At 45.4% G+C, this 16,986-nt stretch overlaps 1 protein-coding gene across 3 annotated transcripts in view; it reads left to right on the top strand.

The window, feature by feature from the left end:
- MARCO (macrophage receptor with collagenous structure) overlaps positions 1 to 12,578 on the top strand; it is a 923,899-nt gene extending 911,321 nt beyond the window's left edge. The window contains exons 2-15 of one of the 3 annotated variants that reach the window (XM_050340481.1): positions 718 to 886; positions 1,949 to 2,050; positions 2,428 to 2,658; positions 3,073 to 3,108; positions 4,310 to 4,354; positions 4,704 to 4,811; positions 6,076 to 6,183; positions 6,303 to 6,347; positions 6,909 to 7,007; positions 7,103 to 7,156; positions 8,148 to 8,192; positions 8,327 to 8,434; positions 10,520 to 10,693; positions 11,503 to 12,575. In XM_050340481.1, the coding sequence (XP_050196438.1) occupies positions 772 to 886; positions 1,949 to 2,050; positions 2,428 to 2,658; positions 3,073 to 3,108; positions 4,310 to 4,354; positions 4,704 to 4,811; positions 6,076 to 6,183; positions 6,303 to 6,347; positions 6,909 to 7,007; positions 7,103 to 7,156; positions 8,148 to 8,192; positions 8,327 to 8,434; positions 10,520 to 10,693; positions 11,503 to 11,633 (1,401 nt within the window). In that variant the 5' untranslated portion in view covers positions 718 to 771 and the 3' untranslated portion in view covers positions 11,634 to 12,575. Of the gene's footprint in view, positions 1 to 644; positions 887 to 1,948; positions 2,051 to 2,427; positions 2,659 to 3,072; positions 3,109 to 4,309; positions 4,355 to 4,703; positions 4,812 to 6,075; positions 6,184 to 6,302; positions 6,348 to 6,908; positions 7,008 to 7,102; positions 7,157 to 8,147; positions 8,193 to 8,326; positions 8,435 to 10,519; positions 10,694 to 11,502 lie in introns of those variants that run through there. The other 2 variants (XM_050340480.1, XM_050340479.1) reach the window with 2 other exon arrangements.
- The last annotated feature ends 4,408 nt before the right edge of the window (positions 12,579 to 16,986 follow it).

Genomic DNA, 16,986 nt, shown 5'->3' with positions numbered 1-16,986 from the left:
TGCTTTGCAAAATCAAAATCAAATGTGACACAAATGGAGATGCCAAAATACAAAATACCATGGTGAGGTCTGCAGGGGTGAGTTTACAGGATGTGAGAAAAGAAATGGTGAAGAGGTAGGAATTGTGTCCCTGGGTGTGAAAAATGGATCAGGGAGGAAGCAGGAGCTGGAGAGACTGCAAGGAGGCTGCGAGTGTCTTCTCCATACCATCCCAAAAGCATTTAGTCTTCAGCATCCCCCATCCCACCATCATTTGTTTGTCATTACAGCTCCTCCTGATTTTTTCCCTTCTTGAACTTCAGTAATGCACCATCCCTAAAGTGGCATCTTGGTGCAAGTTACTGTGTGTTTCACTATTAAAAGGCCTTAACTTCCCCTCCCTGGGGATGGATCTCCAAGCTAACACTGCACATGAGATCTTGACTACATACGGAGGTTTACTTGTGTCAGGAACAAAATGTCCATCTCATGCCTAACCCTGCTATAAAGGAGAGATGTTGAATAACTCCCAGTTGAGACTCTTTCAGGATTCTGCCCAAGGCTCCGTGGACTCCAAGTGAGAACACGAGAACAGCTGAACTTCTTAGCTGTGGGATTTTTTGAGGAACTGTTCAAATTACCACATCAGAGTTCTCAGTAGTTTATAAAAACTGAGCAGATAGGAAATGCATATCAGAAAGCATATCAAATCAGGAGACAAAGAAGAAGTCCCTTCAGTCTTTTATTGCCCATAATCTGGCAAGGCTTTAGGTTAGCCACAAGAAATTTGTCATGAAAATTAAAGACAGGTACGGAGAAGATCAAAATTCAAGTGATATGAACAGTCTCAGTGTTTCTGACAAGATTGGGTTTGCCTCAGCTACTACCACAACCTTTCAGATAAGTGGTAAGATCTCTTTTTATTAAATGGATTTATATGGATTTTATCTAGTCTAAAACAAAACAACACATAAAAATAAAATATTGCATATTAAATACTTTCTACAGTGATTTTGCTAGTAAATTAACTGCCATTTAAAAATAGAAGTAAGTCAAAATATCCTTTCTATCCAAAAACTGATGCTGATCATCAGAAAAAAAATTAGTTATTTCCCTGTTTTAGAAAATGACTAATTTTCTTGAGTAAAACTTTCATGTCTTAATAATTAAGATACTGAAATTACCAGACTGAATAAAAAATGTAAGTTTATGAATTTTTAGCTGAGTATAAATACTTAATTGCTGACTAAACCATTCTATTGTAAAACCAATTAAAACATTGTACTCTTTTAAAACTAAGACTTTAAACTCCTGATTACATTACTCTGAAAAAGAAAAAAAAAATTCAATTAAGGGTAACTTACTGAGTGTCTGAAGTAGTTATTAATACTTCTGAAATACTTTTTTCTTCCTGAAGGGCAAAATTTGACAAAGCAGTTTATTTCTTCTACTCTTTGCCAATAATGATTCATTTTACATGACTTGTCTCCATTTGTTCTTCAGTTCAGTTTATTATTGATTTTTCATTGGTTTTGATGCATACACGGATCACTGTTGGAATCACATGTATGCAGCACTCTGGATGGAGAGGGAATTGCTTTGAGCAACCCTCTGAATGGCAACCTGGGACAACTAAAAGCAATGGAAACAAGACTTTTATTGATGCAGAGAGGGGAGAACCACCATATTCATACTTGTTATAGGCTGGATTAGTTCTTGATGGCATTGAGCTGGTTAAACTGGCTAAGGAAGAGGCAGCCAAGTGAATTGCAGTGCAAAGCCCAGAGGAGAGGAAAGCAACCTGCCTTCTGACACGATCAAGCACTCTCACAGACAGATCTTTCTGCTCCCCATCTCTGGAAAACACTGTTAATTTATTGTGGCCAAACCTGAAAGACTGGAAGCAAGCAGATTTTGTAGGGGAGAGCATGTGTGGGAGGGTGCCTACCCTACTTCTGTTGTTTTTTAGAGCCTCAAGGCCAGAGAAAGCCATCCACATGCTGTGCTCTAACGGCCCTTGGCGTCTACCTGCTGCTGCTGACGGCTGGCCAAGGGCTGCTGATGTACAAAGGTAATGCCACAACCTCACCGTGAGCTTGGCATCAAAAGAGAGCTTTGCTGGGTGCTCTCAGGGCATGGGCGAGCACGCAGGGCGGAAACCTCTGAGGGAGCACAGAGGCTGCTCCGCACACCGCGAGGCAAAGCAGCCGCTGCAGGAAACTATTCCCCCAGCCCCAGACATGTGCTTTGCATTTGCAAAAGCACTCCCGGCTGCACTCCTGGCTGCAGCAAGGACTGGCACATGAAAATCACCTCCCTGGTTCAAACAGGGGTGGTCTTTATCCCCGGGTGTTCTCCCCAGGTGCTGAGGAGCTGCTCTGCCAGACAGGCATTTCCCAACCAGACCGGACAGGGAATATTCACTACATGGGCTTTTTGTTTCCTCAGTGCTTAAGATGGAGAGAGAGATACTGAAATTTCAGGAACAAAATACCTCCTATACAGAAGAGATTCTGAAGAGCTCCTTTGCCAACAGTCTGATTTCGGAGAGAAGCTCTGCTGAGAAGTACATGGGACATGAAGAAAACTGGAGGAGAAGTTTAGAAGAGGAAATTACCATAATCAAAAACAGCAATGCAAATCTGATGATGATGGTGAGCAACATCAGCCTGGTTGCAGGTATGGTTACATTTCTCCATGCTAGCTCTACGATGGAAAGACCTGGCTCCTCTGAACCACTGGCAAAGCTGGGCCAAAAACATAGTTCAGAACTGGTGACAAGGGCAAGATTTGGTTTTCCTGTCTGTTAGTGGTGAGCCAGTGCCCAGGGTTGGAGTCGGCTCCAGACCCTCTGGCCGGGGAGCTGGACACACTTGGAGGAGCTGGAGCACTGCCCTGTGCAGACCACCGGATCCCCTCAGCAGCTGCACATGTGGCTGTGGGATCCCTCCCCTCCTGTAATTTGTAGATTTGGACTCCAGGTGCCCTCTGAAAGGGTGATATCTTCAGCCCAGGCCTCAGGCTTGTCAATCCCATATTGATATGCTCCTCACTGAGCGCTGACTACTGAAAAATATCCATTAAATATTTCAGGTCCTCCTGGAAGCAAAGGAGATCCTGGTCCCCCAGGTATGTTGGTAAAACTTTTCCTTTTTAACTCTTTCTCTTTACTTCATCTAAGAGACTTTAACTGAGGATTTGGGATTTCAGTCTCTAGACCCAGACCCTACCCAGTGTGCACAAACACAAAGCCCTGGCCATGAGGAGACCTGCTGTACCTTTGGACTGATCCTCCAGGAGCCTTGGTTGGCCCAAGTGCTCCTGCAGAGGTCAGTGACCACCACAGAGGAGCATTTTGTCTCTGCCTCCTCACTGGTACCCCATTAGAAAAACTCAGGGGTGATCAAGTAACTGATCATTATCTGCAATAACCATCCCAAATCTCCTCTTCACAGTGAGGGTGTTTATGTGTGTCCCACAATCAGCAGATGGCTGAGCTTTCTGCCCCAGACACAGCAATTTCTGCTGTCCAGCTTACTCCAGGACAACTCAGGCAGACCACCCCAGTGCCTGCCCTGTAGAGCCACGGCTGAACAGTGCATGTAACAGAGGTGGTACTTTGCCCACCCTGTCCCTAGGAAAATGATGGCACAGACTTAGGAATGAGCTGGGTGCAAGGGCTGTTCTCCACAGCCATGCACAAGCTGTTGCCCTGGGTACCTGGGGCTTGGGTAGAACTACACCTGCTGCAGGAGATAAATGTCTCTAGACTGTGAGGATGCAGCAAGTCCTGATCTAAGGCTGGCTCCACTTTGAGCAGAGGTCGGACTAGGCAACAGTTTCTGTGCTTCTATGGCGATGATCTAAGATGCAACCCCTGTTGGGTCATGTCTGTGGCTCATCCATCCCTACTTCTTGGCTACACTGATGAGCTTTTCTGAAGAAAAAAAAAAAATTTTTTTTTTTTTTTAAATCACGTTTTCACATCTTCCTGGATTCATTTACAACATTGAAACAGCACCTCCTGCCAAACAGTGCTTATTACACATCAGAGCCCAATAGTTCAGTGCACTTTCATGGAAGATGTCCCCAATGGTCCCCATGAGGTGGGCTTGGCTGGATGACAGCTGGCCCCTGCCCAGCCATGCGCTCAGCTGAGCTCCAAGGACTTTATCCAAGTGGTTATGCTGTTCCCTGACAGCTGAAGATTGGCCTCACTGGTGACCAAAACTGTGTGCACAAAGGATGATTTAAAAATTCATCTCTTCTTCTTAGCCATTACTGTGAATAGATGATGTGTGTCAGCTGATACATGTATTTTATATCTCAGGGCTAGGGGGACCACCGGGGACAAAGGGAGACCAAGGAATCCAGGGTAAGGCTTTTCTGAAACCTGAATTACTTCTGTGGATGGACATAAAGTGGCTTTATGGATGATTTTATGGGCAATCTTGCCCTCAGTGAAAGTGTAAGTAAGTAAGAATGTCATTGAAGGAAATATAAGCCTATATAGAGCTAATGTGAGCAAAAGCAAAACTTAACTGGAAAAAAAATCTTATTTTAAAAGTCAACGTGCAACAGTCACAGTGGGCCAGTTTCACACTGTCAAGTGCATGGAGAGGGGAGTTTGGCTTCTGCCTGCGTTTGAGTTTCATGTTCTGCTGCTGGCATTCATTAGGCACTGCATCCAATGGAGCATCAGGAAAGTGGTGTTGTCCTTGCAGGCTTACAAGGACCGCAGGGTGAGAAGGGGAGCAAAGGAGCTCCTGGTCCTGCTGGTTCAAGTGGTTTGCCAGGAGTGAAAGGAGAAAAAGGACAGGTGGGACTTCCAGGTAAGACTTCTACACTACTTAAGATTCTCACATGTATTTCTGTTTAAACTCATTCTACATGTAACACAAGCAGAAGGATTCATAGGTCAGTATTTCATAAAAATCCATGCAGCTCTAAGAGTGGCTTGCCAGTCAACGAGGGAGCTGGATAAACAGGACTCTCAACCTGATCTGAAGGGGTTTGATTTCATATCATGCTTCAGCAAAGCTCCCAAAGGAGGCCTGGGGGAAGGGGTCATGCAAAATGTTGACTCTGCACCATGGAAGTTTTTTTATAGAGTCACCTTTGCCTAATGAAAGCCACAGATATTCAATTATCAGCCTATCTATCATGCCTAGATTAAAGCACCAATGTTTTCAGTAGGGTTTTCATGATATAAAATAATACAATATAATTTATATGCACAAGCATGTGGATGTTAGTTGTCATTTCAGTGAAACCTCTTTCTGAGAGCTTTATATCTTATGTAAGTCTGACTTTATACACCTTAAGTAGAAGAGTTATGCAATGTGTTTCTCCCATACAACATGCATTAGTGGGCATCTCCTGGATAGCTGTTACTCAGTGGTCCCACATGGGCTGAAAGAAGGATAGGAAAAGAAAGCAGATGATGTGTGTGGTGCAGAGCAGGAGGGACAATTGAACAGGCTGGTAAGAGCTTCCTCAGATCTTCCATCAGATCCCATATGCTTCAGTGCACTCATTAGCACAAGCTGCTCCAGAAAAGTGATTGTAGGAGGAATACCAAAAGGGATAATTCTGGAGCAGAAAGATGAAGGAGATGTAAGACTTTAAGTGAGGTACTGTCAAGTAATTCAGCTCTTTTGGAGCATGCTTATCACCTGCTGAGAGGAGAGAAGGCTAAGGGGAGATAACTCTGGAAGCACAAGAATACTCTGTCCTGTATCTCCACTGTGGTTAGAAGAAGGGAAGGATGCAGACTGCAATAAGGGATATTTAACTAAAGGAGAAACCATTGTAGTGGTAGGGATAGTTTAGGGAATAGACTGGAGAGGTGTCATGGCACCACTGCAAACCTTTAACACCAGGTCAGACAAACACTTGGCCAGACAGTCTGACAGAGTCAGAGGTGAATTCAAAAGACCAGCCCTGTTCTCTTACAGCTTTACAGGAATGCCACTGAATGATGGCAGGTGTGAGGCCAAACTTTGTTGCTGATGTGGCTAGACAGAGGTGCTCCATAGGCTGCAGAGACAATTGGCTTTTTTTTTATTTATATGTGTGTGCTGTGCTGTTTGATAGGTGTCCAAGGACAGAAGGGTGACACAGGTGAGAAGGGAGACCCAGGGTCACGTGGACCCATGGGTCCTCAGGGACAACAGGGAGTCCGAGGACTGCCAGGTTTCAATGGTAAGTGCAGAGGGCACAGTGTGACCCATCATCAGCCCTCACATGCTGTGGAGCAGGGCTGACCTAACCGAAGCATTGGGCTAAGCCTTGTTCGCACTGATGTCAGGATGTTGTTGCAGGTACCACGGGGGAGCCTGGACCTCCTGGGCAGAAAGGAGAGGCAGGTAAGTAGCCCAGAAGGTGAAGGTTCTTCTAGAGATATAGGACTGATCTCTTTTAGATAGTGCTTCATGACAAGGAAAACTGCAGCCAGCCTAGATCCCAGCCTGGGTAAGAGATGATGATTAGATGAAGAAACCATGACAATGTTCCAGCATTGTGCAAACTCATCCTGCAGCCCTGGCTGCTTCATCTGGGCCCTGCTCACTGTGCTGGAGACTGAGAAGGAAAGAAGGGTCCTGAACTGTGGAGACCTGTGTCTGCTTCCTGATGTGTGTGCACATGCAAGAGTGCTCTTTTAGGAAAGCACTCATGCATGTCAAGGATGATAGGCTGCAAGGACCTGGGTCTGTACAGCCTTTCACTCCAGAGCATCACTCCCTGCTGCACTAAGATTAGTGCTGCCAGGGGAGGGTTGCGACTCGGACAGACCCAGCATTCATTTTGCCTTCATAGGGTCAACTCTGTCTGTACAGTGCAGGGGCTGGTGACTGAACTGTCCTCCTTCTTATGTCCTTCAAGTTTTGTGTTGCATTTCATATGTGCTGCTTTCACTCAACCTCAAGGTGTACATGGACAGCCTGGAACTGTGGGAAGCCCTGGCCCTGAAGGCAGACCTGGTCAGAAAGGGGAGAAGGGGGACCAGGGGCCCAAAGGTAGCCCAGGTACAACACTACTCAAACCTATAACTCCTTGAGCTCATAGTCTGGCCTCACTTTGTATGATGGCTTCACCCTTACTGATTTGTTTTTAATTTTAGGAATAGCAGGCGCTGCTGGACTCAGAGGTGAAAAGGGAGAACAAGGAATAAGAGGTAAAGGAGAATAAGACCAGTTTGGAGTCAACAATGCTCATTATGCAGGCATGGGAAAGGAGGAGATCTGTTGAGTCCTGTTCTTGGAGCCCCAGTGCATCCCAAGATGCTATGGCAGTCGTGGGCCTCTGCCAGGCTACTGGGGGGTGGCTGTTTACCAGAGAGTTGATGTTGCCAGGAGGTGATGTTGCCTGAATTTTTGTATAAATAGAAAATGCACAAACAAAGCATCAGTTTAAGATGAACTAAACAACCACCTCCCTAATCTGGAGTTAAAGACAAATTTTGCTGGCTGGAGGGAAGATGGGGAAGGAGGCATCCATCCTGGCCTCTTCTGTAGCATTGCAGGATGAAGTATCTTCAGAGGCCAATGTAGGGCACACAAACGAGGCCTTTTCTGTGACGTTCCACTTGAAAAGGGTCACCTCTTTTCAAGGCACCCAAACAACAGGGTGACATTCTGCTGTATAAACCTGTTCTGATGTACTTCTCTTTAAAATCCTGAATTTATATAGTGCATGCAACCTCATGCCCTTCAGGAGGTAACTGAGGTCCAAGTGCTGCACCTTTCTGCCTTCACTGACAGCTGGATGACAGGGATGAGAGTCACTTGGCCCAACATTACATGCTTGCATATGTCTGATGCACCTAAATTTACATGTCTAGGCTGGTCTATATGGTTAGTGAAGACCCAGCTGGAGGGAGAGTCTCTATGACATCAGTGCAGTTTAAGATACGAAATAAATCACCAGGAGTCGATCTACTGCAGCGGAAGATGTTTCTCCACTGCCTGTATTTTCTTTTTTGACATGGTCTGCAATAAATATGATGTGAAATAAGACACCCAATTTAGAGATAGATGTCTACAGAATAGACACCCAAACTAGACAAGTTAAAGTACTACATACAGACTAGTTTGCATAAGCTTTTATAAATGTATAAATATTGGTCTTATAAATGTATGTATGTTTGTTTGTTTTGATGACCTTAGGTCTTCCAGGGCAACAGGGAGCAAAGGGAGACCAGGGCCTAAAAGGTAAACCCATGTTTTACAGCATAACTTACCCTGATGATGCAAAACACTTTAAATGCCAAGTTCCACCTTTCTGCATCAACATGTTCTTTCCTTGGGAAGACACAAAGGCAATTACTTTTTTGCTTTACATCCAGGCATGCAAGGCCTACCTGGTCAAAAAGGAAGCAAAGGTGATTCTGGCACTCGGGGTCCAAAAGGAGAACCGGGGCCAAAAGGAGCCAAGGGAGACCAAGGATTGTCTGGTAAGACTGTTTGCCAAGGGGTCTGTGGAGCTGACGGTGCTTTTGGGTTCAGGACCGTAGATCTCAGACTGGCACAAGCTGCTCTGGGGAATGTTACAGAGCTCATTTGGAGGAACTCAACAGACAGATTAGCATTCCCAAAAGAGGAATGTGCAGAGTGTCACATGTACACAGCGGGAGGTGTGCTAAAAGACATGCAAGTAAACAGATGCATTAGATTTTCTCAAATCACTGGTCTTAGAAAAAACTGGAACAACCAATGTCCCTTTTTGCCTTGTGCGGAGACATCTTGCAGCACACTGTGTCACTGGGATAAATCCCAGATAAACACTGCACTCAGGAGCACAAAACTGTGAACACCTAATAGTGAGGCTATTTGACTACACCTTGCTAATTGTAGGACACAAAAGTTGTTCAAAAGGGCCAACACTACAGCTACTCTCCTTCCTTACTCATCCCTCTTCCCATCGCATAGGTTTCCGAGAACCCTAAGACCTGTAGTCAAAAAAAAACCCCAAACAGTAGTTACAACAGGCCATGGGAAGCAACCAGTGCTACATATGATTTTTCTTTTAGTTGTTCACACAGAATAGTAGAGGAATCCTCAGAAACAAAATAAAGTAGATGGTAAGTGGGGCTTCTCTGTGCACTCCTCCTCTGGAGCCTTGCTTCTGGAAGAGGGGAAAACTGTAATTTGGCTGGCTCCAGGACAAGCACTGCCCTCTGGGTGGGTCTCATCTTCTGGTCCCCCCCACAGAAGAAGACAGCAGTGAAGGCTTTCTGAAGGTAACTTCTGGGGAAAGGGCTCATTGGATTTTTTTTCAAACATCCCTTCTCTCAAGAGCCAGATGTTGCACAGAAATGTGGAAGACTGTTGGGAGTAACTTTCTGCTGTCCCTGGAGAACAAATCCCAGGATGTAAACCTTCATTCAAGTACTTTAGGAGATACTGTACTTGCTTCCAGAAAGCCCAAAGGCTATTAGAGATGTTTTTTTACAGGTAGCAGTGGGAATGAGATACATTTCCTGACAGTTATGGCAGGAAAAATGGGACTGCACACTTTGTATGTGAGAACAAAATGGCCTTTTATTTAACATGGTTCCTACCTTATAAAGGGCAAGGAGAGAACCAACTAGAAAAGGGGTGTAACAAGGGAGGAGCATGGACAGAACATGCAAAACTGAGAGAAGGTATAACCATATAGGAAAAACACTACATTATGGCAGAAACAGACCAGTCAGAGAACAGGGTCCATGGTACAAGGAATAAAATGAGTTTCATATGAAACTGGGGTACATTCAACAAGTATAATATAGTTAACCATGAAATAAAATACAAACCCCACATCAATACATTTGAAACAATTCATCTACCCTCAAAGGGAGGTTTCGTTTTCATGGGATACTTCAGGTTCTTGATTTCTTCTGCAGTCTTCATAACTTTCATGATTTTCACCTCCAACAATTTCCCACAAGTGAGTGGGTGGGATTTTGACCCTTTTCTTGCATCACACATTAGGAAGACTTTGTTGTATGTTATCATACTTTTCTTGCCACATTTCTTTTACATATCCTTAATCACTTCAGGGTTTTCATTTTCCACAAGGGGAGGGAGTCTTCACATCTCCAACTCATACAAGTATTCAGAACAAGATAATAACTGGATTTCTTTGTACTCAGCCATCAAATGTTTGAGGTTTTTTAATTTGGAACAGGTTTCCCAGGAGCAAAAGGTAGCAAGGGTGAAAAGGGAGGAGTACTGGACTTTCACTTCCTCACTCACTTGCTTTCTGGTATCAAAGCTACCTGAGATCAGGACCAACATTCCCCTCTGCTCACACTGGTTAACCCACAGCACAGCAACCAGAACCAGGGGGTCTATGCTCTGAGTTGCAGCCTGGTGTCCCCAGATGAAGGAGAAGGACTTGAATTGTACCAGTAACCTAGTCCCACTGGGTTCCTGGTTCGGCCACTGGCTTCAGCCACGGAGATGGGAGCATCCATCTGGTTTGGGTGATCACTGCTTCTGTCTTTCTTACGCCTGTATGACCCATAGAGTTATTTTCTTCTCCCCTAAACTGTCAGCTGACTCCAATCATATACGACTCATGGGAGGAAGCAGGAAGGGCCGTGTGGAAGTCCTCTACCAAGGGATCTGGGGAACAGTATGTGACGACCACTGGACCATGCAAGAGGCTGCTGTAGTCTGCCGAATGCTGGGATTCAGCCGTGCAGTCTCTGCCTTCACAGCTGGTGGAGGTGAGTCCACAACAACTTTACACGTCCCCAGGCCTGGCATTGCATACACCCAGGAAGCACCACAACAATGTCACCTACACAAGCAGCAGGAGAGCAAAGAGAATCTCAGCAGGGCAGCTCATTCATAGACTCATAGAATAGAATCATAGAATCAGCCAGGTTGGAAAGGACCTCTGAGATCATCAAGTCCAACCCTTGATCTACTACTACTACAGTTACTAGACTATGGGACTAAGTGCCACATCCAGTCTCTTCTTAAACACTTCCAGGGATGGAGTAAACACCACTTCCATGGATAGCCCATTCCAATGCCTGATTACCCTCTCTGTAGAGAATTTCTTTCTAATATCCAACCTAAACCTCCCCTGGCAGAGCTTGAGACCGTGCCCTCTTGTCTTGCTGGTAGTTGCCTGGGAGAAGAGACCAACCTGGCTACAACCTCCTCTCAGGTAGTTGTAGAGACTGATGAGGTCACCCCTGAGCCTCCTCTTCTCCAGGTTAAACAACCCCAGCTCCCTCAGCCTCTCCTCATAGGACTTGTGTTCGAGTCCCTTCACTAGCCTTGTTGCTCTTTTCTGGACCTGCTCCAGCACCTCAATATCCTTCCTGAGGATATGTAGCTCACTCATCTTGGGATGAGTGAGCTACACATTAAGTGCTGCTTGAACTGTGCCCAAAAGCTTGATTTCCAATAAGCCAACCATCCAACTCAACACATGCCCACTATTTACAGGAGTCTCTTTTAAAAAAAGCGCATAATCCTCTTTCTCTTGACCAATAGTTTTTTTTGTTTACTTCATCTTCCAAAGGCACTGGAACAATTTGGCTTGACGAAGTAAATTGCAGTGGGACTGAAAGTTCGATTTTCTCCTGTGCAAAGAACAGCTGGGGTTCGCACAACTGCAACCACAACGAGGATGCTGGGGTGGAGTGCAGTTGATGGGACACAGAAGCTGCCCTGGGAGCCGCTGCCACCTCTGCTCTCTCTGGGGCTTTTCTTCACGATGCAAACCCAGTTTCATCAGGCTGTGCATATAGTCTCCTTACCAGGTCATAAAAGTATTGACAAAGAAAGTTGAATTTTTAGTAAATCAGTAACGGTTGCAAGACCCACAGGTAACCTGAAACATCCCAGCTGTCACAAAACAATTGGAGCTCAGGCATGTGAGCCAGTTCACAGCTTTTTCAGCTACCTGACATCAGCTCACCTGCAGGAGCTCACAAGGGTATGACCTCTAAGTGCACAGGGGGGAAAATGGTCCATGTTAGCTTAGTGCAGTGAGAGAAGAGGCTCAGTGTGCAGTTTCTGCAGCTGAGAGGGCTAGTCCATCTTCATCACAGTACAGTTGTGAACCTGAGCCTAAACCCCCCAGGGAGTGTATACACCCAAGACAGCAGATGCTCAGAAATCCTCAGATGAACTCTCTGGCATGCAAATATAAATACTCTCCAGAAATTATGTTGATCGCAGGTTAAAGTGCAAAAATAAATGCCTGGGATCTAGGCACCATAATATCCTGGTTTAGCATAGCCCTTAGTTTTTGACCTTAGCCAAGTCCCTTGTCCTCTCTGTCAGTGTTTCCTAACCAGTCTCCAGGAGCAATACCCTCTACCTTACCTGGTGTACAAAGCTAAGCATTTAATACCTTTAGAATTTAGATGATCCAGTAAAGCAAAAGGATGACAAATAAAAAGATATATCAAATCATGGTGTATCAGAAATGAATAAACTATTGTTTGGCATTAAAAAGTAAATAACTAAATAAATAATAAATAAATAAATAAATAAAATTACACACACATCTGTAGATGTATTAGGCAGAAAATATTGGACTGGGCTTTCCTGGCTCCTATGCAATTGACGCAATTCGCTATCAATAAATAAAGTTTTCCCATCGAGGAGAACGCTGGGCACATCCCGACGGGATGCCAGGGGCGCGGTGAGATTTGCAGGATGAGCCGCGGGTACCGCCCCAGGACCCACCTGCCACCTCCCCACGACCATCCCCGTCCCAGTCCCCGCCCGCGGCTCCCGGTTATCTCAGATGCTCCTTCCCGGCACTAAGGGGAGCTCAAGGCCCGCCGCCCGCTCCGCAAAGCCACCGCGGGAGGTCCGCGACATCGGCTCGATCGGCCCTGATGCCGCTCCTGCCCGCTCGTCCCCGCTGCTTTATCCCACGGGGAACCGCGGTTCCCTCGCATCCCTCTTTGCTCTGCTCTTGTGAGACCCCCACCTACGGCACCGTGTCCAGCTCCGAGACCCCCGGCACAGGAAGGACACGGACCTGCCGGAGCGAGTCCAGAGGAGAGCACGAAGATGCCCAGAGGGCTGGAGCACCTCTCCTCTGACGACAGGCTGAGAGAGTTGGGGCTGTTCCACCTGGAGAAGAGAGAGGTTTTAGAGCACCTTCCAAATATCTGCCAGAGATCTAGAGAGGGATTTTTGATGAGGGCATGTAGTGATGGGACAAGGGGGAATGGCCTTAAACTGAGAGAGAGCAGGAGTATATTAGCTATTAGGAAGAAATTCTTTACTGTGAGGGAAGTGAGGCTCTGGAACAAGTTGCCCAGAGAAGCTGTGGCTGCTCCACCTCCAAGGTGTTCAAGGCCAGGTTGGATGGGGCTTTGAGCCACCTGGTCTAGTAAAAGGTGTCCCTGCCCAGGGGATTGAAACTTTAAGTTCCTTTCCAACTCAAATCATTCTGTGATTCTTATGATCCCAAGGGTGGGAGGGCAGTGGCAGCCACAGGGGCCTGGTGATGCAGCCAGAGATTTTCCATGATATCCCACATGTGTTGCAGGGAAGGACAAAAATGTGTTTTATTCTGTTGAACAGCCTGATGGCACATGCAGCAAGGTACCAAGCCCAAGAGCAGAGCAGGGCGCTCGGTTTGAGGGCATAACTCAGGTTGTGAGAAATTCAGTCCTCAGTAATTCCAGCTGTGGTCAACCAGTCCTCCCAGAAAGAGATCTGGAAAAACAAAAAAAAAAAAGGAGTGGAAAACACTTTTCTGATGCAGTCTCCTGTACCTGACTGTTTGACTGTTGAGCAGTTGGAACACTTGTGCAGGTTTTGCTCTCCACTCTTAATAGATAGAAACACATCTTTTAAGGCAAAACCCCAGATTTTGCCTGCATGTCAGAGGTGTCCCCTTGGAGGGACAGCTCCACAGCTCAACTCCAGCCTCATCACTGTGGGGGAAGGACTCAACTCACAGCAGTGGCATTTGGAGCCTGAAACCCAGCCCTGGGACCCCCAGGCAGCAGGTCTGGAGAGCACTTGTGCCCCACTTGTGCTTCTCCAGTCTAAGGGAAGGTCCACTGGGGTAGGAAGGGTGCCACGAGTCACCATGGGATAGTTGGTGAGGTGTGGAGGCTGCCTTGCATGACCACACCACCCCCCTCCCCAAATACCCAGCTCAGTGATATTAGATCCCAGCTTCTAAGTCTCTGCACTGCCCTAAAAGAGCTGTCTGTGACAGCTGAAAAGGAATGATGCAGCTTTGCTTATCATTTACACCCAGCACCAATTAAAAAGACTTAGTTAAGCAAAATGCAATTACACTGTCATGGATAAAAGGAATACAATTAATTTAAAAGGAGCACTTTCCCTTAGGAATAATGTTATTTCCAGATGCTCCCATCCCTGTCCCTGACCATCCCTTGTTATCTGAAGAGACTTGGGGTGGAGAGAATTGGGGGTATTTGGGTAGTTTGTCTTCCCTTCTTGGCAGTTCACATGTATTTCTGAAGTAAGTTAGCAGAGTGCCTTGAGAACACAAGTCTTCTCTGGAGCCCTAAAACATAATTTCCAACATATCCAGCACTACTTTTCCAAGAAGATGAACATTTCACAGAGGTTGTCTGGCACCAAGCTGAAACTTTTCTCCTTTTGGGGAGAAAACTGGGCCTTCTGTCAGCTGTGAAGGAATGGGGAACAACCAGGCACTGTGGGATACATGCTGTGGCTGGAAGGATTTACCAAAATCCACAGGGAAGCAACTGAAGGGAGGTTTCTCATCTCATGCCCCTCGGGAAGGGAGGAGACGTGTGCCATCCTTCCCAGCCCACTGCACAGGCAGGCACCCAGGCTGCTGCTTCCCCAGCCAACACCTCTTCTGTGGACAGCTGGATCCAGAAAACTCAGCTCTGCAGCGAGTTGCCAATTTCGCAGCATCGGAGCTTTAGGTCCTGGAGGATCCTGCTGAGAATGTGTGTTGATAAATAGAGTGTTTGTCTAACCATTTCCGTGTCTCGATATTGGCATTACTGTCAAACCTCAGGAAAATGACATGAAAGAGAAGGCTGAAGGCTGCCCCTGGAGTTTGGTGAGATGCTGAATGCAGTTTTTGTATCCTCAGCAGAAGTCACACGTAATTCAAAGCTCCACTCAGGCACACAGAGATGCTGAAGAGCAAAATATTTGCTAACTAAAAGCCAGTTCTCCAGGTTTCCAATGCCTGAAGTTTATGCCTGATGCACCCATAAGACATCTCTCCTTACCAAAATTACTGATAATTCCAGTTGCAAAAGTAAGAAAGGCATTTATTGCATTAAGGATGTCATTTTAAAAGATTGCAGTGAAGGAATTACTTTTCTGCTCATGTTACAGACAGGTAACAACATTAACACACGTGCTGCCTGTATCTAAAGATTAAACTCATCACATCATACAGGGGTCACTAGCTGTATTTTCATCCTTCTCTTCTGAAGTCTTCTGATGTTTTAGATCACATCACCACAAATCTGCCAGCACATTTCTTAGTTTTTTCTGCTAAACATCATGGTAGAGGGCAGCATCTGGCCTCAAAATACTCAGAGGGTTATTTTTTGTCTCTCTTGGTGTCAGCACTGGTCGTGTTTTGCTTGGTTAACTCTTTTCCCATTGGCATGGTCCAGGAAAAGCCCAACCAACCATCCAGTGCTGTTCACAAGCCTGAGCCACAAATGTTTCTGATCTCCACAAAGGGACCAGTTTGGCTCTCACTGGCACTGCCATGAAGCTAGAGCATGCATTGGTGTAGGCAGCTGCTCTGCTGTGACACAGAGCTGGATTTAACCCAAGGTATTTAAACAAACTCTTAGTGGTAGCTCCAAATGATCATCCATTTATTTCAGTATTTGTCTTTTTCAAATGTGACCTAAAATCTATAAGTAATTAGTTATTGTACTGACTACGGTATTGCAAAATGCTTCCCTTCATTTTTTATTCAGACTCTGAGCTATAACTCCAAAATCATTCTAGTCACACCAGCCTTCAAAGGTCTAAACAGGGAGGAAGGGGGGCTAACGTCTTAGTATCTTTGAGATTTGCAAGAATATTTGAGGATTTTCTGGGGATTCAGTTCGAGATGAAAAAAAAAAGAAAAAAAAAGTTGTTTGCAGGCAAATAGAGGAACTTATGCCTCCAGTTCAAAAGGAAAGACACATCCAAATAGAGAAAGATTTAAATGCTAAAATGCTAAATAAATATTGTTATTCAACAGCAGTCTTTGTCTTTTGAGTCCTAGGTTAAAACTACTTCACAGGGACTATAAAAGCTCGTTGCTCTCCTTTGTTGAAGCTAAATGAATTTTAACAGCACAAGTTCCAGAGTGAAGAAGAATTGCCTCCTAAAACTCCTGCTAAGCCACCTAGGCATCACACTGGGGTAAGCCAGGAGAGGATTTTGCAAGCTGTTAAATAAGTAGGTGAATAAGAAAATAGTACACAAATTGCATTTATTCTGGGTCTGCTTGTGATGTTTTGTATAAATACTAACAAATAAGTCGGCTCCGTGAAGGTGCTGGTTGCACACCATCAGGGTATCAGCAGCACAAGGAAGCACAATTCTGCAATGACCTTGCCTTAGGAAATCCCAGTGCAGTCAAAGGATTCAGAGGGCTTTCAGGCTCAGGCCATAAATCACTCAAGATATGAATTACTGCCTTATTAGAGCAGATTCATAACTGTAATTCCAGATAAATACGCAATTAGTCTGATCTCTTCTGATAACATGCCAACAGGGGAAAAAAAAATAAGTCCCCTCCTACTAAGCTGACTAGCTATTCAAAGGAACTGCAGCAAACTTTCACAGATGTTGAGGCCAGCGGGACCATTCTAATAATCACGTGTGACCTTCTGCACGGTGCAGGGCAGAAAAACTCACCTGGGAATTTCTACTCATTTTGAAACTACAGCTTGTTTTCTAGGAAGGTGCCTTATCTTGGTTTAAAGATTTCTAAAAGCAGAGAAAGCACCACATTCCTGAAAAACCTCCACATTCTTGCCATGGTGATTAACCTGCTGGCTCT

The sequence above is a fragment of the Myiozetetes cayanensis genome, unplaced genomic scaffold (assembly GCF_022539395.1).
Source record: "Myiozetetes cayanensis isolate MyiCay16 unplaced genomic scaffold, myiCay2020 scf9, whole genome shotgun sequence".
NCBI lineage: Eukaryota > Metazoa > Chordata > Aves > Passeriformes > Tyrannidae > Myiozetetes > Myiozetetes cayanensis.
Note: the sequence above shows the minus strand (reverse complement) of the source record. Positions and strands in the feature narration are given on the sequence as shown.